The 26,095-nt window shown below is 49.3% G+C and overlaps 7 protein-coding genes across 7 annotated transcripts; 3 read left to right on the top strand and 4 right to left on the bottom strand.

Annotated features, from left to right (window-relative positions):
* Nucleotides 1-1,086: 1,086 nt before the first annotated feature.
* Nucleotides 1,087-4,827, top strand: DEU56DRAFT_939632 (thiamine diphosphate-binding protein; the record flags this gene model as incomplete). Its single annotated transcript, XM_041358873.1, has 17 exons — nt 1,087-1,246; nt 1,309-1,836; nt 1,883-2,044; nt 2,094-2,275; nt 2,328-2,400; nt 2,458-2,506; nt 2,606-2,715; nt 2,768-2,958; nt 3,017-3,253; nt 3,312-3,484; nt 3,538-3,632; nt 3,686-3,714; nt 3,760-3,816; nt 3,879-3,939; nt 3,990-4,094; nt 4,167-4,303; nt 4,354-4,827. 17 exons carry the CDS (start codon nt 1,087-1,089, stop codon nt 4,825-4,827), a joined length of 2,823 nt encoding a protein of 940 aa, XP_041210092.1.
* A 2,700-nt stretch (nt 4,828-7,527) lies between these two features.
* On the bottom strand, nt 7,528-8,112 carry DEU56DRAFT_733930 (uncharacterized protein; the record flags this gene model as incomplete). Its single annotated transcript, XM_041348359.1, has 1 exon — nt 7,528-8,112. A coding segment is annotated over one exon (585 nt), but the record flags the coding sequence as incomplete, so codon positions are not given.
* A 123-nt stretch (nt 8,113-8,235) lies between these two features.
* Nucleotides 8,236-8,766, bottom strand: DEU56DRAFT_692899 (uncharacterized protein; the record flags this gene model as incomplete). The annotated part of the gene is made up of 1 exon (XM_041347169.1): nt 8,236-8,766. A coding segment is annotated over one exon (531 nt), but the record flags the coding sequence as incomplete, so codon positions are not given.
* Nucleotides 8,767-9,113: 347 nt separating this feature from the next.
* On the top strand, nt 9,114-10,027 carry DEU56DRAFT_754678 (uncharacterized protein; the record flags this gene model as incomplete). Its single annotated transcript, XM_041349839.1, has 5 exons — nt 9,114-9,268; nt 9,328-9,423; nt 9,648-9,729; nt 9,770-9,879; nt 9,949-10,027. 5 exons carry the CDS (start codon nt 9,114-9,116, stop codon nt 10,025-10,027), a joined length of 522 nt encoding a protein of 173 aa, XP_041210089.1.
* Nucleotides 10,028-11,887: 1,860 nt separating this feature from the next.
* DEU56DRAFT_979525 (uncharacterized protein) lies at nt 11,888-13,063 on the bottom strand (the record flags this gene model as incomplete). Its single annotated transcript, XM_041359747.1, has 2 exons — nt 11,888-12,153; nt 12,215-13,063. The coding sequence occupies 2 exons, from the start codon at nt 13,061-13,063 to the stop codon at nt 12,142-12,144; spliced, it is 861 nt and encodes a 286-aa protein (XP_041210088.1). The 3' UTR covers nt 11,888-12,141.
* Nucleotides 13,064-16,113: 3,050 nt separating this feature from the next.
* Nucleotides 16,114-19,694, bottom strand: DEU56DRAFT_870620 (uncharacterized protein; the record flags this gene model as incomplete). The annotated part of the gene is made up of 11 exons (XM_041355645.1): nt 16,114-16,448; nt 16,496-17,148; nt 17,198-17,336; nt 17,384-17,560; nt 17,607-18,001; nt 18,050-18,198; nt 18,249-18,414; nt 18,471-18,664; nt 18,715-19,062; nt 19,135-19,341; nt 19,395-19,694. 11 exons carry the CDS (start codon nt 19,692-19,694, stop codon nt 16,114-16,116), a joined length of 3,063 nt encoding a protein of 1,020 aa, XP_041210087.1.
* A 123-nt stretch (nt 19,695-19,817) lies between these two features.
* Nucleotides 19,818-25,073, top strand: DEU56DRAFT_754675 (uncharacterized protein; the record flags this gene model as incomplete). The annotated part of the gene is made up of 21 exons (XM_041349838.1): nt 19,818-19,887; nt 20,015-20,247; nt 20,297-20,385; nt 20,591-20,685; nt 20,763-20,903; nt 20,945-20,972; nt 21,071-21,349; nt 21,440-21,562; nt 21,604-21,638; nt 21,937-21,985; nt 22,045-22,101; nt 22,164-22,265; nt 22,317-22,367; nt 22,416-22,487; nt 22,540-22,792; nt 23,155-23,846; nt 23,891-24,120; nt 24,170-24,351; nt 24,392-24,625; nt 24,688-24,719; nt 24,761-25,073. 21 exons carry the CDS (start codon nt 19,818-19,820, stop codon nt 25,071-25,073), a joined length of 3,360 nt encoding a protein of 1,119 aa, XP_041210086.1.
* Nucleotides 25,074-26,095: the final 1,022 nt, after the last annotated feature.

Genomic DNA, 26,095 nt, shown 5'->3' with positions numbered 1-26,095 from the left:
CAGGAAGTTGGAAAGTCCTGTTCCTTCCATCCGTTCTGTTCGTCCGTCCCATCCGTCCAGTGTCCTTAGTGTTCGCAGACTGCAGTGTTCCTAGTAATGTTCGCAGTAGAGTCCGGTTTGAAACGTCATTAACATTTTGTCCTTGACACTTGTTGCCAACTTGCCACCCATGACCACAGCAAGCACGTTGGAAACACGACGACACTACTGCCATACGGATTTATTCCAACAGCCTGCATTATCCGCATGAGGCCATAATAACACTGAAACAAAGGACCGCTTACAATTGCTTGCCAACGGTCCACTAGCACACTTTGTCGCACATTGAGCACGATACTTCTTACTGGCCCAGCCTGACTCTCTGAGGGCATCATGATGGACGGCAGTATTGAATAAGCTTGACATTTTCGAGAATCGGGTTTCCAAAAAAGTCTGATAATCTCGGGGCATCCCGAATTTGGGACAAACGGGGCGATCCGATCATCACTTTTCGAAAAGTATACTCGTGAAATTTGCGAAAAACTCGTTGCAATCAGGTATATAATATTATTGAAACAAATTTACAAGGTACCTTGCTTTTTACCGTTGCAACGACAGCCTTAGAACCTATGGAAATTTCAAGGACAACTCTATGATCCATTTTACAAGGCACTGAAAGCCAAATTAGTAATATATTGGAGTCAGACTTAGGTTTATATTTACCAATCATTGGCTATCACTGGTGAGCCGGAAAAGCCGAGCCGCATTTGAGTTGAGCTGACTAAACGGGATCTATGTCACATACCGTTGGTACGGGCCTCCGTGCAGCAGAGACCACCTGCAACAGCTCCTACGATCTCTATATCTCGACTGAAACTGGTTCTGTTAAAAAGTTGGAAGATCCGAATGTTTGAATGGCCATAGAGACTAGTGTCTCGTGAGTCGGAGTCGTGAGCCATTCGCAACACTCCGGAGTCCGGAACATAAAAGATGCCATACGTGCCAATCATGTTCCATCCGAAGCGAGCTCACTAGGACTCTCTTCCCCGCATTTACCGCCTTTGCTAAGACTTGACAAGGTCTTTAACGGCATCGGTAAATAGCCCTATGAACCCCATCTTCAACAGTGCGGCGGGTCGCGTTCATCTACCGAATGCTCTTGCCCGTGTCACGCAACGCTCCAGCGGCCGCGTGCTCATAGTGCGCAGGAAGTATCATGACGAATCATTCGGCTTCCGAAAAGCACGCCAGTTTACAATCCCAGATTGTGCGTGTACTGTCTGAGCTGTGGTCTGACACTGCGCATACTCACGCGAATCCTTGATTCAGATACCTCTGAGCAGCTTGCTAACCGCACAACCAATGCTCCCCTGCTGCGGTATGCTGACTCTCTGCGCACGCACGGTCACAGAGCCGCGTCTATCGACCCTCTTGACCTCCTCCGTCGCGAGCGCGTTGCCGCTCTCGACCCCGTGCGCTATGGCCTCGACGACCCCGGTCGTACATTTGACGTAGACGGTATCCTCTGGACCGGCGAGGGCAAACAGGAATGGTCCCTTGACAACATCACCTCTTTCCTCAACTCCGTCTACGTCGGCCGTATCGCATATGAATATATGGACCTCCCGAGCAAGACGGAGAGGCTGTGGTTCGCAAAGCTATTGGAGTCTCAGAGTGCTTTGGAGCCCCATATCGTGAATGCGGATAGACGAAAGAACATACACACTCTGCTCGCCAAGTCGGAGGTGTTAGACAATTTCTTACAGGTCAAGTTTCCGAATCTGAAGAGATATGGACTTGAAGGAGGGGAATCCATGATTCCCGCATTGGACGCGTTATTCGAGGCTGCGTCCAAAGGTACGTTTTGATTTGGCCGAGAAGGGCATTGCTAACGCGCGCGTAGCCGGCATAACTCAGCTCATCCTTGCTATGCCTCACAGGGGACGCCTTAATCTGCTTACAGGGCTCCTAGATTACGACCCTACCTCCCTGTTTCACAAAATCAAGGGCGGATCCGAAGTGGACGAATCCTTGGGTGTTTCCGGGGACGTCCTCAGTCATCTTGGTGCGCATCCTACATTCAGCATCTGCGGAAGTTCTGACTAGGCCTCAAGTTGCATCTCCGACGTTGCAGTACGGTGAAGCTGATGGCATCAAAGTCTCGTTGCTACCAAATCCATCCCATTTGGAGGCCGTGAGCCCTGTTGCACTTGGAAAAGCCAGAGCGAAGCAATACAGCTTGCTTAAAACCTTATCTAACGGCAAGAATAACCAAGACTGTATGCTTGGCGATAAGGTAGTGCAGCGAGGTATCTCTTGTAGATCGAAGTACTCACTTGGGCCGTTAGGTTATGTGCGTCCAATTGCATGGCGATGCCAGCTTCACAGGACAAGGGGTGGTAATGGAAACCCTTGGATTGAGTTTGTAGCCAAAATACAGATCTCCCGAGTTGTAAAAGTTCAATGTAATATTTGCAGGCGGTCTTCCACACTTCACAAGCGGAGGAAGTGTCCACATTGTCGTCAAGTATGTCTTTCGACTCTCTTTAATTACTCCTCTAATTTACTCACAGTAACAAGTCAATTGATACATACTTCCCCGATTTGAGGCTAACCTTCGTTTTAGCATCGGATACACCACTCCCGCCTCCTCCGCCCGCTCTTCCGTTTACTGCAGCGACGTGGCTAAGATGATAAATTGTCCAGTTCTGCACGTCAACGGAGACTACCCCGAAGGTTCGTCTCTACCTCAATCATTACTCGCAACCTACCATCTGAGTATACACAGACGTAGTTCGCGCTGTCGACATCGCCTTCAAGTATCGCAACCACTTCCGCAAGGACATCGTCATCGATCTCATCGTTTATCGCCGCTGGGGACACAACGAGCTTGATGAACCAGCATTCACACAGCCGCTCATGTACGAAAAGATTCGTTCAAGGAGTTCTGTCCCGAGGTTGTACGAGGATAAGCTCATTGTATGCCTGTTTCTGTTTTATGCTTACTGAAGGGGCTGCTGATGGCTTTATGTTCCAGTCGGATGGCGTGATCTCGCCTGAAATTGCACGAGCTGTCCGAGACAACTACAAAGCCTCGCTGAATGCCGCGCTGACGGATGTAGCGTCGTATGTCCCTCCTCCCTTAAGCTTCGAAGGCTCGTGGAAAGGCATGGTTTGGCCAGCATCTCCCGAAGCACGTCAAGAAGTGACAGGCGTGAGTAGTGCTGTGCTCAGGGACGTTGGCAAAGCTAGCGTACATGTTCCTGAGGGGTTTGTAAGTGTTGTATATTCCCTGTTTGAAACAGGAATGACACAGGCCGCGGATAATACAGCAAATCCATCCGCGGTTGAACAGGCATGTGAAAAACCGCCTTGGGAGCATCGAGAGTGGTGGGGGAATCGACTGGGCAAGTGCAGAGGCGATGGCGTTCGGCTCGCTTATGCTTGAGGGGTGTGATGTGCGTATTGCGGGGCAGGATGTAGGGAGGGGAACGTTTAGTCATCGGTGCGTGCTGTCGGTCCTGCGTTAGTATACAAGGGGGACTGACACAGTTGTAGCCACGCGATGTTGGTGGACCAGAAGACGGAGGGCGTGATTGTTCCGTTGAACCACGCGCTTACGGAGGCGAAGGGCAAGCTGGAGCTGGCAAATAGTGGGTATTTATCTTTCTTCTCGTCGTGGATGTCGTTTAATTATTTTTGGAAGGCTCTCTCAGCGAGATGGCCGTACTTGGCGTAAGACAATTTTACTTCTCTTGTCTCAGTCTAACATTGTTGTAGTTTGAATACGGCGCATCTTGGGAACGACCTGATTTATTGCCCATCTGGGAGGCACAGGCACGTCGTGATTTCGTTGCAACTGTCGCACTCTGAGCTAAAGAATGTTATTTATGTTTCAGTTTGGCGACTTCTTCAACGGCGCACAAGTTATTATCGACACGTTTATTGCGAGTTCAGAGAGTATGTCTGTATATATGCGTGTTTTCTGTCAATGGCTTATCCTTACTCAGCTAAATGGCTGAAGCAGAGCGGGATCGTCCTGCTCCTCCCTCACGGTCTAGACGGTGCTGGCCCTGAGCATTCTAGTTCCCGTATAGAGCGGATGTTGCAGGCAAGTCTATTATTCGTTTTTGAATGACTGTCTCGTAATATTTTCTAGCTCACCAACGACCCCTACACCGCTCAAGAGAAACCGAATGTAAACATGCACGTAGTGTTCCCGACCACACCTGCGCAATACTTCCATCTTTTACGCCGCCAGATCAAGCGGAACTACAGGAAACCGCTCATCGTCGCTGCTCCAAAGGGGCTTCTTCGACTTGCTGTACGTGCCGTCCCAATTCCCTTCCTGCATTACTAACACCAAAAACGCAGGCTGCATCGTCGAAGCTGACTGACATGGCCCCAGGAACTGCGTTCCAGCCCGTTCTCCACGACCCAGCAACCCTCGCAGACACCAAAGCCGTCAAGCGCGTCGTGCTGCTCAGTGGCAAGATCTACTACGACCTTGCCAAAGAGCGCGCCACACGCGACATTGAATCACGCGTTGCCCTCGTGCGCATCGAGGAACTTGCACCGTTCCCGTTTGCTGCGCTCAGTGAAGCGCTTGCACCGTATGCCGAGGCCAACGGGCGCTTGGAGGTGTTGTGGGTCCAGGAGGAGCCTAGGAATCAGGGCGCGTGGGGGCATGTGCGGGAGCGTGTTGAGGAGGTGTTGAAGGGGTTGGGCATGGAGGGTGGTGTGGCGTATAGGGGGAGGAGGGAGGACGCGGTGCCTGCGCCGGGGACTGGGAAGGTGTATGGGATACAGCAGAGGGCTGTTGTTGAGAGTGTTTTTGAGGGACTGTGAATGGTCTGTTTTTTTCGGGTTGTAGCACATGACGCATTAGTCCTTCGAGTCACTAAGTTATTCAGTACTAGTGCTCTTATTCGTCCGACCAATTCCACGTAAGTACATAGCTTTAAGCTCTTAGGTGCATTCATGATGCCTCCGTCACAGACACTAATGAATCCGATGACGCCACGGTATACTAGATGGTTCGTGCGTTTTTGGGCAATGAGACATTGACCGATGACTCACCGATATATCAGTTCTGTGGTGAGGAGGGAGACATCGATGTCAACATCAGAGACGATGTAGTGCCCTCAGCCTTTACATTTTCAATCTAATACATTTGTTTGTATATATCACCAGTATGCAAAATCAACACGTCTCTTGCGATAACAAGACAGCTGATATCCTATGAAATATCAAGAGGTACATTCGAGCGTATTCCTGAATGCGTAGGTCAGGTTCCCACTCGTCATATCATCGAGGCATAACAAAATACACGTACCCATGCAAAAGTTTCTCGCCTTCATGCAAAACAGCGAGGCAGACCTGCAGACCCTTTGAACACCACTGCATTTCGAGCCAATACAGGAGATTGTGATTCCAGAAGAAATCAAATATATGACCGAGCTCGGCGTCCCATGGACGTGGAACTCGCGCGAGATGGATGGCCCAATTGTGGCATGCGTACTTGAGAGCGTCGGAAGCTGATTGACTTCGTTCTTGTCCTTTGTTTGCGACATTTACGAAGGCCCTCATAGCATGGATGATCTCCACGTCCGGCAAATGATCTTGTGGTGAAGCAAACGTAGAATTGCTGTTGTGCCTTAACGCGAGGAACACCGGAAACATCAAGAAATCCGGCAAACTCTTGAAATGCTGGATCACCTGGAAGGCTGGGAGGCAAGGCAAATCTGGGACAATCGGGTACTTGCTGACTGCTTCCAATGCACTCCAAAATTCGACAATTGTCACCCAGACACCCATGAACGGCCATGCTTTACTATGCGGTGTCTGCACCCAGTCTCTTCCGCTCTCTGTCTGCAACCAGTCTTCGCCATTATCAGTCTGCAGCCAGTCTCGCCCACCCTGGGTCTGCAGCCAATCTCTTCCGCTTTGTGTCTGCAGCCAGTCTCTTCCGCTCTCTGTCTGCAACCAGTCTTCGCCATTATCGGTCCGCAGCCAGTCTCGCCCACCCTTGGTCTGCAGCCAATCTCTTCCGCTTTGTGTCTGCAGCCAGTCTCTTCCACTCTCTGTCCCCAACCAGTATCCGCGATTCAATATGAATTCGTCATTACTATTGTCGGTCCACAGCCAGTATCGCCCACCCCGGGTCTGCAGCCAATCTCTTCCGCTTTGTGTCTGCAGCCAATCTCTTCCGCTTTGTGTCTGCAGCCAGACTCTTCCGCTATCCCGGTGCAGTAGCCAGTCTCGCCCATCCTCGGATTGCAGCCAATCTCTTCCGCTTTGTGTCTGCCGCCAATCACTTCCGCATTGTGTCTCCAGCCAATTACTTCCGCCCATTGTCTGCAGCCACTCTCGCCCGATCTGAGTCTGTAGCCAGTCTCGCCCGGCTTGGGTGTGCAGACAATCTTGCTCGGTCCAGGTCTGCAGCCGGTCTTGCCCGGCCTGGGTCTGCAGCCAATTTCGCCCACCATTGGTCCACGGCCAGTCATTCTCAACCCTGTTGTCCAGCCAGCCTGTCCCGCCCTCAGACAGCGGCCAATCTAAATCGTGCTGTGCCCGCAGCCAGCATCGCCCACGACTTGTCTGCAGCCAGTCTTGTATGCTCTGTGTCTGGAGCCAGGCTCGCCCGCCCGGGGTCTGGAGCCACTTTCCTTCTTCCAAGCTCCTATCCACGATCGGCGCCCATTTTCCCTTGCTATACTCGATCAGCATCCAGTCTCCCCCGCTCTGTGTCTGCAGCCAGTCTCCCCCGCTCTGTGTCTGAAGCCAGTCTCCTCCCTCGCGTGTGCTCAGCAGCCAGTCTTGTCTCGCGTCTTTAGTCTGCAGCCATCTTTTCCCAGCCGGGGTCTGCAACCAGTCTCGCCCGGCCTGTGTCGCTAGCCACCCGCCATGGGGCAGCCAGCATGTCGTGTCTGTAGTCTGCAGCCAGCTTTGCCCGGCCTCGGTCTTCAACCAGTTCCTCCCGGCCTCAGTCTCCACCAAAGGCATTTTTTCGTCGTAAGCGTCATCATCAATGCACTCTTTCGCATCCTCAGTCTGCAGCCAGCTTTGCCCAGCCTGGGTCTGCAACCAGTTTTGGCCGCCAGCGCTGTGCAGCCAAGATCTACAACTCTTGAGCCAAAATTTCCCATTCTCGGTCTCCAGCCAACCACGCCCACCCTCTGTCAGCAGCCACTCCCCATTCTGGTCATCGACCTCGGTCATCAGCCACTGAAACCCGCCATCTGTCTCCAGCCAGGCATGCCCGTCTGGGGTCTCTAGCCAGCATCGCAAAACTGGAGTGTCATCTCCCCGAAACCATAGCAGACTTGAAAGAACTTGCAGCGGCTCCAGCGGCTGAACGACGAATGTCAAGTACTCCTTTAACTCCTTGGGGTCGTCAGATCGTATAACTTCACTATACTTCTTCAATTCAACAAGCCCATCCAAGAGGGCCGTGCTTGCTGGGATCTCGTCTATCATCAACCGTAACGAGGAATAAGCGAGGAGAAAGTGGGGTGTGATATATTGTAGGCCAGGAAGGCTGCAATTCGAAGGGTTGGAAACATAATCCCGAACCGACGAGTGATAGATATTTACGGGGAGACCGCTGTCGGTAGGGATTTCCATGATGGACCGTAGCTGCACCAGAGTGGTCTCGACATCGTGGCCCTGACCAGGGCCAAGAAGTTTCGATATTTGTGACACAGGAAGAGGGTCTACAAGGGTGGCAACAATGGACAAGTGCATGTATGCCCGATTAGGGTCAGCGCATGTTGAGAGGATGCGGTCGTATAATTTGTATACCTCTGTGCCGGGTAGCAGGTGGCTGGTCAGGTCAAGCATGATCTGAAGCCGACCTCGGGGATCATTGTGTCCATCGTCGATGAATTTCATCATCGTAGACGCCACGATGAAACGTCTGCCCGCTCGGGTCGCTAATTGCACTAGTTGATCCCGCGTTGGCTGCGGGAAATCGGGACGACGACGTCGCAGGTTTGTGAAGGAGTGATTCAAGAAAACACAGATATCGTTATCGACGTCTGCGCCGTCTAAGGAGATGATGTCAGAGACACCATCCCCAGAAGTTTTCACTGGTATCTCGCACACCAGCGGGTGCACCTCTTCATCCTCCATTGCTTCACGGACATGTGCTTCCGAGCGACTAGTGAGCAGAATGTGAAGCTTGGGTAGATCATGTTCACGAAGAGCTTGGCCAAGGAGTGAAATGAGTTTAGCGATCTCCGCTTCTATGATGCATTCATCAAGGGCATCAATGACGAACGACAAAGGTGGACAATTCTTCTGTCTTTGGTGAAGATTCCGGAGAGGTCGGAGAAACAACGCCTCCATCTGGTCGCGAAGGGAACTATTGGGCTCTAGAACGGCGGGATTTTCAATGATAGCTTTGCATACGTCACTCTTGACGCAGGAGAAATTCCTGGCAAGCTGATAGGCGAGAGTCGCGAATAAATATCCAGTCGTGCGGCGGTTCGTGTTCGTACGCGAGAAAAAGAACGTTCCTGCCAGCCGTTTTTCAACAGTTGTCACCTCTGATGCTTTCAGACCTCTCATCCTTTCAGCTACGGTGAATGCGACAGCAGACTTTCCTACGCCCGCCGTGCCATGCAGCCAAACGAGCTGGCTCTTCTCTGGGTTGTCTAAAAACCCGTAGATGTGCTTGAGAAGGTTCGTTCGGGTATCTTTTAGACATTTCGGATGGGGCAGACGTTCGCCAGAGTCGTATACAGCGCCATGTACAGCAACCTGGGACAGCTTCTCCCAAGCTCTGCCGGCTGATGACACATGAGGTCAGGACGAGAACAAGGATAAGACTTTATGAAGATACCGACGTTGATCTGAGTTACTCATTGGCCAAGGTTGATCATCAAACGTATCCAAGTCTAAACTGTAGGTTGGATCTTTTGCCAATGGTCGACAGAAGGCTTTAGGATAACAAGCGTATGACTGCGATAACTCAACTATCAAGCTGTGGAGTGGTGGTGAATTGTAAGGTTTAAGAGTTGAATGGATAGAGGTTTAAATAAAGATCCAATCCCAGTTTTAGCGTTATGGAAAGCTCGTTGAATCGTGTGGGAAGCAAGTAGGGTAAGGAGGCGCTCGTGTGGTCGCAGATCATGAGGCTGAGTTGTGGCACGGACCAGGGTACGTACTACACAGGATTGGCTCGTAACCTCGGTGACCAAATTAGATTTGAACAATTCTGGCGCATCAGACTTGCAATGGAGCAGAGAAAATATATCATTGTGCCACCTAGTTGGATCTACGGTAAGTAAGCATCGTGCGTCAAAATACTGTGCAGAGCGGCGGTACTTACAAATACTTTGACAGGTCGTTCAAGCCTCCCGAGGGCGTTGTCTTCCATTCATCGTACTACGGGCTGATTGCGACAATGGACCGCTGGAGGCGCTGGGCCCTCCGATACTTGTAATTATATGGCTATAATAGACATTTTCTAAGTAGTTAGTTGGTAAAGGTGAGTTCATTGCCAAGCTTACTCGATCCTGCCTGCCCATTGACATTCGGAATCCTACTAGTTCTTTGAATAACTCTGCATGCAACCAATGCGTTTGATCGCTTTTGCCGCTTCGATGTTTGAGTGATGAGGAACCGAGGTAGCTTGATTCATGTTGCATTTTATCAATTTTAAGGAAGCTTTGCCATGGCGTTGCCAAGGGTATTAATGAGGGCGACGATTTGGAGATTGCTGCAACATTCAAGGGCAAGATCGAGGTTTGTTTTCATTATTTTCTTGCTGATTGTGTCGACACAGAACGAGCAATGGCAGAGGAGAAGATATGTCGAATATGGGTCCAGGAGTGGCCGCACGACATGGGAGTTGAAACGTTTCAAGAACGTTGATAATCATCGTTGGTCCTGTCTGTGAGCACGCAACCTATTCATCAGCGCAGGATGTTAATGCTCTTCATAAGATGAACGGAATATACGCAGGCCCTTCAACGAGAACCCGCCAACAGAGGTCGCTTATGTTTACCTCAACAACGATCCGGTATCCGCTCTCTTAGATTAGTAACCACTTCCTTCAAGTTTCCGGTTGAAGTTGTTCAACCTCCTGCCAGCTGGCTGAACCAAATTTGTTTTCGACTAATTGTATCATAATCTCAGGGTTTACGTAGTATGAGTCCATGCGACATGGTGCCCCCGGTGACACTGTATCCCCGGACCTCGTTTCTACCCAACATCGTGAAGCAGCGAGTCAATCTCTCTGGCTTACTTACATCCGAATATACTCTTGAGGATCGTGCACATGACGTTCTCGCAAATATTGACTCGTTGGAGGCACAAATGCAGCGTGACGTCAGACATTTCGTTGGCTTTTCACACAATTCCGGCCGGTTCATACCTTATCCTACATAATCTCATTAGAGTACTGAAAGGGGCCCGTGCGATAACAAGACAGCTATAAAGTATCAAGTGGTGGATTAACAAATCTGAGAGAGGCATTCCTGAATGGGCAGGCCAGATTCCGACTCATCAAATCATAAAATACACATACCCATACCAACAACTCGCCTTCAGATAAAACAGCGAGGCAGACCCGCAGACTTCCTTCTTGTCCTTTGCTCGCGCGCGCGAGAAGTATTCTTAGTGTCTGTGTTTGCACCGGGTCGAGAAATCGGGAGAGACGGGGATCAGACTAGGAGGCGGATTGTTGGGGAGAGCATGTAGTTGAGCATCGAGCATCAGAGCATGGATACATAGCGGAGCCCGAGTTTGTAGAAAAGCTGAAGGGACGTGTTTTGTGGAGCGTCGTCTGTGGATGAGTCCTCCTCGGATGATGGACTGCTGGGTGAGTAGTAGGGAGGGCACTCCAAACCCATAACGAAACTACCTGACCAGCAGCGCTCACTCCTCGATCTGTCCTCCCACATTTCTTTCATCCATAGCCATCCAGGCCACCAGTTTCATCGACGAGCCTTGCCCTTCACAAAGGCTTTGAACAATACATCCCAGGAAAAGGCGTTGGGCCGTTTTGATACACCAGCCCACTGTACTCTGAACTTGATCGTGATCTCGCTCTTTGGGTGAAATGAAAGATATAACTGGTTTTTTAGATGTTGGGGAGTGATTTGACTACGCGCGATCAGGCTCAGCTGTTCATATGTTGGTCAGGATGACCCGACGATATGTTTTGGAGGAAAAAAAGAGTATGTAAGTCAGCTACTTAGTAAGCCCGTCCGGTCCGGGTGGCTGTTTCGAGTTTTTCGGTTTGAAGTTGTTCAATGACGCAATTATTTGAACAACGTCTTCACTCGAGATTCACTTTAGCGCTTCAGTACTTCAGTGTTCGAGTGATCATAGTACTTTTGTGGGCAAAGTATCAGCGTGCGTGATATCTAATAGTCTTTTCAGGTTTTGGTGTCCGTCTTGCTTGATATCATATACACTAGTGTGCAATCGATCTGCTAGTAATCCTGTTTGCCTAGTCCATCGTAGGCCGCCGTATGATACACTGCATACTGCCCGGTGTTCCTCTCCTTGACCCCGCTCGATCAGCTTCCCTGCTCCCTTGGTTTGTCGGCAACTTCAAGTTGAAATCGATGAAACATTACTCAGTGTTCTCCTCGGCCCCCCTGGCGACATTTGGTTCCTAGTGTTCTCGCGTTGTACAAGTGCTCATTCGTGGATGCCTCAACCGCACTGCTACTGCATGGCACATTTGATAGTCATCGTCGCATCCCCAGTAATTTCTGTGGCATCTGCGACATCTGCATCTACAGCAGCAAAGTTCATTCACGTCTTGTACTATTGATATACCGAGCAGGCATCACAGCGTTTCACACCAGTAACCAGCCTCATGTCGACTTTTCGTCCTCGTATCGTACTATACTACATCTTTTCATTGCAGACACATCAAGTATAAATGAACGTTTGACATTTCAATCTAATACATGTACTTATACAATACTATAGCACCGTTATACACAGAACCAACACGTCTCCGCTACAAATACACCTACACAAAATACACCTACACTTCCTTCGCTCGTCCGGGGACTGGACAAAATATCATTACTGCCATAAATGCTAAATGTAAAGCAAGGATCACGTGCGATAACAAGACTGCTGAAATATCAAGTGTTTGATTAACGAGTCTGGGAGGGGTACGTTCGAGGCTAGATTTCAGCTGTATTCCTGAATGCGCACGTCAGGTTCCGACCGGTCAAATCATCGAGAAATAACAAAATACACGTACCCCTGCAAGTTTCTCGCCTTCGTGTAAAACAGCGAGGCAGGCCCGCAGACCCTTTGAACACCATTGCATTTCAAGCCAATACAGGAGATGGTCATACCAGAAGGAATGGAATACATGCCCGAGCATGGCGTCCCATGGACGTGGAGCTCGCGCGAGATGGATGGCCCAATTGTGGCATGCGTACTTGAGAGCGTCAGAAGTTGATTGACCTCGTTCTCGTCCTTTGTTTGCGACATTTACGAAGGCCTTCATGGCACGGATGATCTCCACGTCCGGAAGGTGATCTTGCGGTGAAGCAAATGTAGAAACATTGTGGTGCCTTAATGCGAGGAACGCCGGAAACATCAAGAAATCCGGCAAACTCTTGAAATGCTGGATCACCTGGAAGGCTGGGAGGCAAGGCAGATCTGGATCAATCGGGTACTGGCTGACTGCTTCCAATGCACTCCAGAATTCGACAATTGTCACCCAGACACCCATGAACGGCCATGCTTCAGCATGTGGTGTCTGCAGCCAGTCTCTTCCGCTCTCTGTCTGCAACCAGTCTTCGCCATTATAGGTTTGCAGCCAGTCTCGCCCACCCTGGGTCTGCAGCCAATCTCTTCCGTTTTGTGTCTGGAGCCAGTCATGCCCGGCTTGGGTCTGGAGCCAGCCCATCCCACGGTAGCCCTGCAACCAGTCTCGCCCATGCTGACTCTGCACCCAATCTCTCCCGCTCTGCGTCTGCAACCAATCTCTTCCGCTCTCTGTCTGCAACCAGGATTCAACACCCTTGGTCTCCAGCCAGTCTCGTACACCCTTGGTCTCCAGCCAATCTCTGCCGCTTTGTGTCCACAGCCAGTCTCGCATATCCTGGGTATCCGGCCAGCGACACCTCGGGCAGCACTTCTCGGGACTATTAAAGGTCTTTCAGACCTCATTGTTATGTTAGGGTTATATGGGTCTGAGAGACCTGGCCTCACAGAGGATCTAAATATAGCACACACCTAAATGGTATTGCTTCCTCCTGGATGCTCGTGCAGCGCCTCCCTCGAGCCTCGCAGCCCTCTCCTGACCCTCTGGATATTCTGCACATCCTCTACAATTCCTCGCCGACCTCGCCAGCATCCCCGTCCTATGCATACTTAGTTTGGTAACTCACTGCGACGATTTGTACTGTTGTTCGTTTTGTTATCCTTGCCTTCGTTCTGCCTCACGCAGCTCGTGTCTTCACTTAGGATCGGCACACCTGGTCCGTGTATGTCTGTCAAGTTTTCTTTCCCTACTCACTGATGTCCCCATCACTCCAGTCTTGTGCCGCCAGTTCGAGTCGCGAGTCTTTGTACTCGAACATGCATTGCTCATCTGATATCCTGCTCACGATGTTAGCTTCTACCTTCCAACGCTACCCACCTTTGACATGGCTGATGGAAGTGTCATCCGGGGACTTCGTTGAGGGCAAGTATATGATATTAGAGGGTTCAGGTATTCCATTGCATTTTTATCATTTTCCTCCACTTGAACATGTAGATCTTGTCATGCCGCACCCTCTGACACCACCAATCAGCCACCTGTGCCCTTCCGGCCCTCCAGAACCTCCATATCACTATATCTCATCCTCCAACATGCGACACACGAGGTCTCAGTGCGTTATCTCTTGCCAGACAAGAGTTGAGACGGCAAACAATCTCAATATGTATGTCATCTCATTTTTATCCTTCTGCTCTACTGAACATGTAGATCTTGTCATTCCACACCCTCCTGCACCACTACTACTGCACCACATGCGCCCTTTCACTCCACTCACCCTGCCACACCCTCCGGCCTACCTACCCCAAATGTGCCCTCCCAATCCACTCTAACACCTCTTGTCACCCAACCGCGCTCTCCCAGCCCTCCGGCACCTGCGCTGTACCCCGACCACACCCTCCAGCATTCATCCAGCACCCGACCACACCCACCTCTAACTCGATATCCTCCCGTTATCTCCTACTGCATGCCCTCCTCATCAACCTTTTCCCGACACTATCCGCTACAATGGGTTACAACGCAACGCGGGAGGCGCTGGCTTTACGCCCCATCGGCCATACAGAACGGTTCGGGTCATTAAACAACCTTGTGTGTTAACCCTCCACCCGTTTCCAGCCCCGAGGCAATGGCCAAAATTTGGATGAGGCCATCGTGCTTTATGGGGAAGTACTGACCTTATGGCCCGTCGGTCACATAAAGTGGTCCATATCATTAAACAACCTTGCGAATAGACATTTCGAGCACCGAGGCAATGACCAAGACTTGGATGAGGCCATCACGCTTCACAGGGAAGCGCTGGTCCATACAAGCTGTTCGTCATGGTCAGTAAATCAATGACAGTTTCCTTCGCGACCAGCGTATGTATTCATTAAGGTGCAAAGTTCGATCTAATCGTGCACCTAGCAGGTCCATTCCAGCACAACTCTCGCATCCTCCCAGCCCTCCCAACATCCAACCACGCCAAATTAGTGATGTGCATGGCCTGCTTCCACCGTCGTTCGAACATCCCACTCCGTTCATCGATGTTCTGTAAAGCTCAAAGCTGAACTTTGTCCTGCTGACGTCGGCCGTGTCTGTTCGCATCTGGGCTTAAGTTGTACCTGCTCCCGCTTGTTTCCCTCTGACTTATTCACACACATGCTCACGAACAGATGATATTATGCCAGAAGGTGACAGTTTTGAGTCGTCGTGTATGGTCATATATCTGTGCGGTACTCTGTTGTACTCATGTACTTAGAATTTAGAAATAAGTAACTTTGACATTGATCTATACCTGCACCAATCCCAAGCCGAAATATTACTGTATGCGAACAGTCTCTACTACAGTTGTTGTACGCGACAGAAAGCCGGACAGCGAAGAAATTGACGTTGCGAGCATAAGATGAGTTTCGGTCCTACCGTACTAGTGTGACCAACCAACCTTCTTAGTAGAATCATGTAAAGTAGCATCAGTAAACTAGTATTTTCTTCACAGAAAACACGAGAATTGTGTTTTTCTCACAGCCAGCTACAGACTCCACAGTGCCGCCAGAGTCACAGCAACAAACAACCACAAAGTATATAGTGTCTCCAGTCACTCACAGTTCCACAGAACGTTGCCTTATATTAATATTCCTTAGTAGTAAGTAGTACCACGGGCGCGCTATCATAATGTACAACACTTTGTAGTTTTCGATGCAAAGACATGATGATTTTGAACTTAGTAGATTCACACCGCCGGATCTAAAAATAACAAGAATTGCATATCACATATGTACGCCGGGGTATTCATAACAGCATAGTAGTACGAAACATGAATCAATACAAGGAGAAACTCTACGAAGTACTGAGCGCTCGAATCAATCAAGCTGGGCAGTGAGGCACCGGCCCCCTGTGGTGTCTACTGTAATCACTGAATTTCCTGCAGGCTTCTCAGAACGTCATTGCATCATGTCATAGTATAACGAGCTTACCGGCTTGCAAACGACTCCTACAACTTGAAGTTCGAGTTGAAGAACTCGGAGGAATAGTATGACTCCATCCGTGGTTCTTGAAGACAACTCTCATGCACCCCAGTCCAATGTCCGTATCATCCAGCCGCTTCTCTGCCACCAGTAGCCGTGGTATTGATATATTACTCACTGGTAGTGTAGTGTAAATGTGATACAATAGTTGCTCACTGCCATAGCTCCCAGTGATATATGAATCTATTACACCTGCAGCTCCCTCTAGTTCCCTGCTCCAAGCGCTATTAGCTGATTCATCTGAGATCTATGGTATGTGACTTGAGATCCATCATAGATGGTCTCGTTTTTGGCATTCTGCAATCTGTGATCTCCGCCCTTACCATTCTCCAGCGTTGCTTCTTTCCCCACGTTAATATTAAGAACAATCACGCGATATATGTATATTTATAACTGCAAGGGAGCGTCAATAGTAGGTGTATCTACCTCTCCGCTCTCTGGAATCAGGACACCACCAGAGACAAGGGTAGGCACATCACTCCACAGCCTTTGAAACTTGGCTATCAGCAGCACACGCAGTGCAGACTGGCGACACGCGTACGCTGACAGTCCCTCTTGTGCAGGTGCTGAGTTGAGCGTTCGGAGAGTTATGCGCTCCTTCCACCAGGACCCTTGCCATCTCAAAAACACCAGCACTCGTCTCATCTCTTCTAGCAATAACTCCACCTCCTCCGACCACCGGTGTGCGCGGGCACGAGCCTTGCACCATTCCAAGCGGACACCTATCAAAATGTCAGATAAATGTGAGTAAAACATACCATACACTTACAATCCTGTATGCGTTCATTTTCTGTACAGCTGTTATCAGCACGGGAGTCTAACCAAATCCAGGAGATGGTTCCTCTCCCTTGCTGCTCCATGTCACACATAGGCTTAACATCGGAGTCAAGAAGTGGGCGCATGGTGAGCTCCCAACCGCACTTCTCCAGACAGTGGCCAAGAGACAGCAGGGCACTGCGCGCACGTCTGTACTTCAATACACTGGCGTGCTTCCTCGATTCCACGGCATCAATGATTTTCTTGGCGCGAGTGGAACCCGCTTGACCACGGACATTTTTATCCTTGTACTTGTACATGTGGGATCGAAGCCGGAGGTGGGAACGAACTTCGTTCAGGGCATCGAGGGCCTGCGCGTAGCGTAGCTCCCACTCGTGGCCAGCGAGCGTCAGGTCTACGGGGGTGCCAGCTGGAAGTTGCGAAGGGAGCCACAGGTTGAAGTCTTCAGGTTTGAGTTCCTGTGGCCTCCCACTAGCCTCTGATGATCGATGCCGGAGTTGACAGACAACCAGCATGTATAGCTCCTGGATGCGGGCCCAGGCATCAAGCCGTCGTTGGAGGGAGGCGATTTGAGTTTGTGTTATGGCCTTCTGATTGTCGGTGTCGTGGAGGGACACATTGGCAAGACTGGATCTTAAGCGTGCCCTGTAGAACTGTCAGTATGGCGTAGTGTAACAATGAATACAAAACTTACTGTTGATCCTCGAGATCCATGCCCGATGTAATCAATCCGCTTGGAGAGACATCGGTGTGAAGTGAGACATTGATTCCAGCTTGAAGGTCTTGAGCTTCAAGCTCAGTCAGTTGTAGTCGTACGGATGCCTGTGTAACCGCTACCATTTATTAGAACAACCACTGCAAAAACACCAGGATCACTTACGGTTAAACCGGCTTTCAAAGGGGTTTGGAGAGGAGTTATCCTCCTCCCAGGATTCCACCTCTGCCTTCCACTGCGCGATAAGAGCCGGCTGAATAGTCTTCTCCAGTTCCGAGAGGGCTTCGGAGTGCTCCTTCGTCCACTTTACAGCTTCAATCATCTTCTTATGCAATGTCCGCCCTAAGTCTATGTCAGAATTTGAGACTGAAAGAAAGAAACCGCTCACCTAATGCTGTAATTTTTTTCCAGTTCCAATCACCGAAGTGATCGTCAAGAGTGTCCCGGCGTGCTCCCGGTCCCATTTCCTTGGTACTTGATGCCACTCGGTTTATATTGGACCAGCCCCGTTCAGGGGCTTCGCCGTCTGTTCGGCCCACGTACCTCGACCAGTTGAAAGAGAAATTGGTGCGACACTTATCGATGTGGGCCTGGATGTGGAACTTCGGCACAAAAAAACGTATGAGGGAAGATTCGCGGGGGGGAGAAAGTCGTTCCGGCATCGTTTCCATTCGAGTCCAGAGTCTCTTGTGCCACTGGCAGGCGATGTCGTAGGATATGTTGATCATGGACATCGCGAGGATGAAGAGCGCAGAACACATGATATAGTCCATATTAATGTACCTGAGTAACATCAGCCTTAAAACATTCCAAATGCAATATAATACATACCGTTCACCCTTCTGCAGGTCTCCAACTCCGTTTGGGAGCTTCATATCATGCCTTGCGCAGTCGATCGTCCCAACTCCTGTTGCAGCAAGCCCACGGGAGGACTTGGTATCCGCCATGTTAACTGCATTGTGGCTTACACACGTGCTTCGCTACAGAAAAAGTCTAAGTTGAGAATTATCATTGAAAACATGTTACTTACCTCTTGCTTGTCGGAAGCACGATCTGCAAGGTAAGATTTGTATGAGTCTTCGTGCACAAAATACGCCCATCCAGCATTAAGGCTAGGGTCAGCAGTGTCAGAAGACACCGCCTTGCGCTTCAATCTAAAGTTCGCATCGATTGCAACAAACAGCGCATATTTCCATCTGCTCAGATAATGTGTGAGCTCAGCAAAATCAGGGAAAGACAACCAACATCTTACCTGGTAAATAGAGGCTCCTTCTCCCAGTCTAGTGGAAGATTCTTCCCGGGCTGTGGGCATGCGGGGCAGAGAACAGCTAACTCTCCTTCGGCAGTAGCATTGACACCAGCGGGGTCGTGTCCCCTTCCTCCGCGGGAAAGTTGCTTGAGGTTACGCCATTGGCGTACCATCCGCATGAAAGCGGAATAACGATCCTAGAATATATCATCATCAGACAGTTGCAGGAATAAATTAAAATACTCACCCTGATCGCTACTAACCCTGAATTGTCGGTGCGCCTTGCGAGCGACTGGTAGAACTCGTAAGCAGATACCTTGCTTTCAAAGGATAGAATATGAAAATGCTGCAGAACCGTAAAGGTTGCTGCAGTTCGAGGCTCTGAGACTGTGGCTGGATACCACCGCATACGTAACAATTGTTTATACCGAATCTGAGCCGAAGCGCAGCCACAAAAGTCCAGGGCGATTTCATGAATACCATCGAGCGCGATGACCACAAAATCATCACCGGCAGCAGGAGAAGGTTTGTAGCACCTTTCTCCTGGGTTATGGCCTAGTTGTACCCGAACCCCGAGCTGTTTGAGTGTGATACGCTGAAAAAAGTCCCATTCCATATCTGACAAGGATCAGTCATACGTTGATGCCAAAATAAGTATGAAACACACCTCAATCCTATGCAAAGGATGAAGAACGTGGTTTTGAAGTGTACATTCACGGCAGAATATTTGAATGCCATGGCAGTCACAGCATCGGAATTGAGGCGATACTGCACCACATGAGCAAGTGACACCTTCAGTCCCGCGTCCATTGAGGCGCAGCATTTCGTCCAGGAAGATTTGACGTTGTCCAATCCAGGCGAGCAAAGGTCTGTCCTTAAGTCCAATAAGTTAGCATGCCCAAACGAATATCAAATGAGAACACCCACTGCCGCAGTCTCTTTGCGCTTCTCCGTGGAACAAATATCAACAATATCGTCTGTAAGTGTTTCGTCCTCAAATTGACAGTCGCTGGGATGCTCAACGCGGTCATCTATCCAAAATATGTTGTCGTTTGATGAATTTTCAGGGGGAATTCCAGCAACATAGTGTGTTTGCAGCCGTGTGCTCCCTTCAGCGGTAATCTCTGCTGCACGAAGTCGTAAAAGATGAGGTTCGGGGTTGATAGAGACGGGGACAAAAACCTCCCGTTCGAGTGCAGGCCTCTTGGGGGGGTGACCACGGGGCATTGTGCACTGTGGTTAATCTGTCAGCTCAGTCGGGTAGTCAGAGGATCCTCCATTTGTAATTGGAGGATCCCGCCAGTATATAATAATGGACAAATTTGTCCCTCCTCACCCACCTCGTGAATCATGGTAACACCATTGAATGATAATGCAATCCCACCGGCAACCGTTGAATACTTGTTGCGCCCCCGTCGAAGTGAGCCCATTGATAGTGATATCTTGCCACATACCTGACATTCAAAAACAGACCACAATCCGCCCCCAGCACATGTGTCTTCGGAAATTCGTTCATACATAATGCGATATAATCGAACCCCAACCAGAGGGGCCGATTTTCACGCCTGTGCAGAAGGACTGGTTGAAAGATCATATACCACAGTATATGCAGTGGCCTCCTACCTCAGATGAGACGATCACATTCGTACAGACCATGCTTATTGATTTCGACCACATGTGGCCTCTTCACCAGAAGTTGTGGCCCGGGTCGAATGTTCACATTTTGCTAACCGACAGCATGCATGCCAAATTAACGGCAGAGATGCTGATTCTTCGAGGGGTAAGTCAGCTGTGCACGTAATATGCAACTATGACTGACCTTGATGCAGAATATCAAGGGCCACATGCTGTGGACAACGCGACGTAATCTGCGTCGCGAGAAGAATCGAACGGGAATTGAGCCGCGGAAATGGTTCTGGTACTGGGGTGTCGGGCAAGCTTAGAAGATTGGTGGATAGTACTAGAGAATCCACTTACCTGCTAGACCATACATGAGAGCTTGAGCGCGATCGATCAGTGATTGATGATCCCCGATTCCGATGTTGATGGAAGCTTGTGATGGATTTGCCAAGATTAGTCAGCTGGTGCCACATGGATTATTACTAATATCTGGCACTTTGCAGTGATCCGCCATTTCCCAAATCCAAGGAAGTCATCCCATCCTCCATTTCTTGGACGTCCGACCCCGCCGGCCTATGGAGTATAAATTCAGAACGTGGTGAGTGATACATTATCTTATCTATTCAAGGTACTCACTTAACTCACTCCCATGACTCAGAAACTGCCTTCCTCCAGTCGGACAGATACCATGGTATCTGTCCCGACTGGACGGTCTCATCAATCTTCTCCAGTGTCTTTCCCTCGACGATCAAAAGACACTATCTCAGGCCTTAGACATTGGCACGGACATGGGCACCGATGGTGATACATCCAATGGTGAATCCGTTGATTCTTTTATATTTTCATTACTCATGTAGCTTCGGCAATGTTACAGATAACATCACCGTCAGAATGGGCCTGGGCCCTGCCGCTGGCAGCACCGAAATGGCATTGGCATGCTCTTCCCGCTGTCTCTGATGACCCCCCTGCTACAACATTGACAGTCCCAGGGAAGCTGCACCAGTTGCTTCTCCTGGCGCAGCTGCTGCCCATAGTGCTGGCACCACTCCTACTTCTGCCCCCGCAACTGCACATGCTGCTGCTCCCACTGTGGTTGTTCCTGCAGGGCATGTCACTGTCTATGTCGATTACGAGGAAAACGACTCCTCTGATGACGAAGATGCGGCTGCTGCAGCTGCTGCACTTGCGAATGATTCCACATTGATTCATTACCGCGATACCTACTTCAATGTCCCAGTTGATGCCACCCCCCGCTCTATTATGTGACTCGAGGTCGCTACATCGGCTCTTTTCAGGTGGTGAGCTGGATTTTCCGAATTTCTCATGTCTAGTAGCTCATTTCTTCGTTGTAGGGATGCAACCGGTCCCAAAGTGCTCGGTGTCTCTCGAGCCATCTACCACAAGGTGGATTCCATCGAGCAAGGGATAAACATCGTGAAGGGTGCAATTGATCGCGGTGATGCTTCGCAGGCCTTGTAGCACATGATTATTTAGTGAATTTTGTGTATGTCCATAGCTTGTCGCAAAATGAACGGTTTTTCTTGAATGTCGGTGTGCTTCATCTGATCAAAACATATTGCAAACAAGTATTACATTAATGAGAGCATACAAGCGCCATGCCTATCAAGAACATTAAACTTAAGATATAAACCCTACACTGTAGGCATGATATCGTAGAGTTCAATTTTGAAGGATGGTAAGAGAATGGTAGGATAAATTCGCATAAAATCCAAATTAATCTCCTACGTGAAGCCATTCAAAACTCCTACGCATATATTGAGTGCCTCAACTGGCTTACTTTCAACCCACTTTATGCACATGGCACGACCACGTCTACACAACACTACAGAAGAAAAGGCAGAAGCTGCACGCACTTATAAACGAGCTTACTATGCACGGTACTTCACTCACTTTATTGTTATTTCTCTTAATGATGGTGGACCCACTGATACTACAGTCACCGCGATAAGCTATGTGCGCAAAAAAAGGAGATATACAAGGGGAAGGAAGATAGGTAAGATACATACCAGCCACTTGAATATCTGAACATCTGACTCGAGGTCACCTAAGTTCTAGGCTGTGTGATAGGCCTGTCACTGTAGGAAGGCCACGCTCACACCATACAGCTGAGGAGAAAATTGAAGCTGCACGCCGATCCCGGAAAGCCTATTATGCTCGGTATGTCATTGAAATATCAATGTCTCAAACCATTGAACATTCTATACCTAGTAACCGTGAGGAGATCCGTATCAAATATCAAAACAAATCAAATTCAAAGGCGTACGTTTCTCGCACAACTATAATATTGTCACTTACCTGATCGCCCAGCTTGGACAATACCAGTAGCCTCAAACCGGCGCGCTCAGTACGAGATGCACACAACAAACGCAAAAACAAATGGTATGTTATTTCATTTCGCAGTAGTTCATAAGGCTAAATGATCTCGATCAAGGGCAAGGCAATGCGATGACATCGATGCCAGCCTGCAGGTCCTTATTGGGTCATCGTCAAGCACAGCATTGGTTGAGGGCCTTTGTGAGCTCTTCATAGCAAACCCGGATAAGCCAGATTCGTTGGACGTCCTGCGGTCTGCTCACAATGGGTTGGAAGACCTCCTTATGCGTGCGCAAACTGTAGAAAACGATGTTCTTGAGGAATGTGGGACAGGGCAGGACCTCAGTCGGGCACATAGTTCTGTGTCTCATGTGCGCAGGGTTCTGGCTGACTTAGAAGACGTGTTTAGTCATGCCATGTTAGGTGTAGACTCCTTAGTTGAAGCGCATGAACAGCATAGACTACATCATCAACTTACCCAACACAATGTTATTCCTTAGTAGCCCAAAATACAACTAGGTAGTATAGAACTTGATTCAACACCTTTTGAAATCAGAGCGCTCGGTGACAATCGGAAAATTCCGAGCTTGGAAAACTGTATTGGCATTACGCATTAACCTTGGCATCAAACAGTGACAACGCGTACGGAACCAAAAAAAAAGGTATGTTATGACGAAATGGATTTAATTAATTATAGTCATATGTGATGGCATGCTAAATGTAACACGAATAGATGGCGCCGCGTACATGGCTGACGCAGGAGGAACTGGCCTTCATCGCAACTTTTGAGGATGATTACCTCGAATGCCAAAAGAAGGGGAACTATACCACTTTTTGGCAACCCTTCTTCGAACAATGGGAGGAACGATGGCCCGCGAGGGCTTCCTTGTTTCCAGGTATTCCTATGGATCAAGTTCTCACCGCGGCTCAATTAGAGGAGAACGAAAAATTCAAAGCCGCACTTCAGAAGGTCTATTTCTTATTTTTCATGCATGGTATTGGGGACTTACATTGCATCCAGCGCCTGACGGTCAAATTCCGTAATGATTATGGTAATTCAAAGCCTGGCCGCAAAGCGGCTGCAGCGGGCAATTCGGCTGTCCACAAACTTCTCAGCAATATCGTTAAGGGACCCACAGCTGGTCGGAAACGTCCTCTCAAGGAAAGCGAAGTCTACGCTAAAAAGTATTATACTACTCGAGTCCAGGCCAGCGTTAAAGATGAGCTAAAAGCCATCAAAGAACAACCTGACGTCCCCGATCCCAAGAAGACGAACCTTCGGGTGATCCGAAAGCATGTTGACCGCTGCTGGGAGAATGAGTCCGTTGAGGTGAAAGAGGAAATCTCTCAACTTACGAGAGAGATGAGGGAAGCAGCGCGCGAGGCGGCGAAGGGGAGGAAATCATCTGAGGTGACCAATGATCTGTAAGTGTTATCTTCATGCCTGTTCCTTTGCTGATTGAAGACAGAATTATACCGAGACTTACAGAAATTCTCTCAACTTTCTTCGGAGAGCTTCATGAGGCCACAGGATGGACATTCAGCGTCCTCCTCGGTGGCCCTGACCCATCAAATGGGGGTGCGATTGATGTCAGCAGCTTACATGTAGGGTCAACGAAACTCGGTAATCGATTTAACCACGCGTTTTCTAACGATAATGTTATGCTGCCCTACTACGAGTTTGTGTCTCATGTTTTCCGTATGTATCCAACTATTTTTTTTTCAAACATTTCACTGATAATATATAGCTGAAGCTGGGACTTCAAATAAAACACCCGCTCCAGACGATATGCTTACAAACGATGATCCTCCAATGCCTATGCCTGTAGCGCCTGATACATTACATGGTTCAAACCCCACATCCCAAGAGGCAGACTTGGCACCTATCTTGGCACCTATCTTCCCTCCCACGCACTTAGCGCAAGAAGAGGTAGTTCCTGCGCCACCTGACCTGAGAGCACTTCTACGAGAATTTCTTCCAACACCTGCCCCCCGCTCCTCAAGACAATGAGATCAACCAAGAGCTGGATAGGCCCATCATCCCCATGCCAGAGGGCTATGTACCCTTCTGTCCACCACCGCTAGCGCCACTCACTTTGGACCCTATGTCTTCCCCCACCGCATTTCTTAATCTGGATTCAAATCTCGAGAGTTTTGACGATGCCCTCAAATCCATGCAGTTCCAGAACACCACCACGGGATTGGTCTGTTCTCCTCCCCACCTTCGTTATCAGTTCGACAATTTCATTAGATTCTCGTCGCCTAGCACCACGTCGGTCATCACACCCTCGCACCACAGTGGTTGACATGCCTACCATCACCCATTCACCTGTGGTCAGGTCTTCCACCACACCCACCATCACACCCTCTCCAGCTGCACCCACAACTACCATACCCATCACCACATCCTCAGTAGCTGCACCCACGACTCCTGTGACACTGGGAACAAGGCCTTCGCAGCTTATTTCTGGGGTGGGACTTGATGCTCAAAACCCCAGCAACGTTGTAGATGAACGTCCGGCAAAGCGCCAGAAACGGGCTCAATGCACACGTGCAGGAGAGACAGATCCGCTACAGGCTGTCTCCTCCAGCCGAGGGAAACAACAAAGATTCCAGTCCACTCGAGCTGCTGCCGCCAATGCGATTGGTTAATTATTAGTTGAACACATCTATAAATAATGTACTTGAAATTTCATTCATTGTCTTGAGCTTAACAGTATCATGGTGGCGCGAGCACCAGTCTCTGACTCACATCAAAAGAAATTTTGATAGAACAGCCCTCCGGGCACTTACATAAACAAGGCAAATTCTGATCTGCGCATGAGACAAGTGTCACTGAGTGTAAATGGCGACCGAGGATTGAAAATATGTAAATAATCATTTAGAGAGGTCTCATACGACATGGCCAGTAGGCTCAGACAGACACTAAACTAAGAGTACAGAAAGGTCCTCCTCTAAACCGGACTTGATCAGCGTGTTTGGCATAGAGCGGCTTAGGTTTGCAGTCTCAGCTCAGACTGCAAACCTCACCGGTTGGACAAAGTAAAAATGCTGTGTGGGCGTTGAGTTAGTTTGATATATTCACTGAAAATTGAAATGTACGCAATGGTACAGTAGTGAGCCTGCAATTCACTGTGCGACAGGTGCAGAGGCATTTGGAAGGTTGAGAGGGCGGTGGATGGCGCAATAGCCTAGGCTGGTGTGAGTGAGGAGTGGAGGCCGTGGTGGCTTGGCGACATTACTGGAGGGTGCAGTACTAGAAGATGCAAAACGGCAGGGTCCAGGCTGTCAGAGTCCTGCCAGTAAGTAACACTGAAAAGCAAATAATACCTGGTCAGAACACTCGAAAGTCATATATTTACTCACCGAACAGAAAGAGCCAAGAGTCCGAATGAAGATATTGATCTGAGAGCTGGACGGTAGAGCAGGTAAAAATTGGAAGATTCATTGAGTGTCGACTGCACCGTGTTTTGGGTACGATTGTAATGCAAGGGAACTCTCCAAGCCACCCGCAAACTGCCGAAGAACTGTACATTAAGTCAGCTGACACAGAAAGAACAAGGAATAACCAACCACTGAAAATATCAGTACAGCAGGCACAACATAAAAATGAGATTTCAATGCGATAAGCATTTTTTTGAAGCAATTTAGTAGGTTGGGCTTTGGCTCGTTTG

The sequence above is a fragment of the Suillus clintonianus genome, assembly GCF_016758775.1.
Source record: "Suillus clintonianus strain FC179 chromosome Unknown DEU56scaffold_23, whole genome shotgun sequence".
In the NCBI taxonomy this organism is placed as follows: Eukaryota; Fungi; Basidiomycota; class Agaricomycetes; order Boletales; family Suillaceae; genus Suillus; species Suillus clintonianus.
Note: the sequence above shows the minus strand (reverse complement) of the source record. Positions and strands in the feature narration are given on the sequence as shown.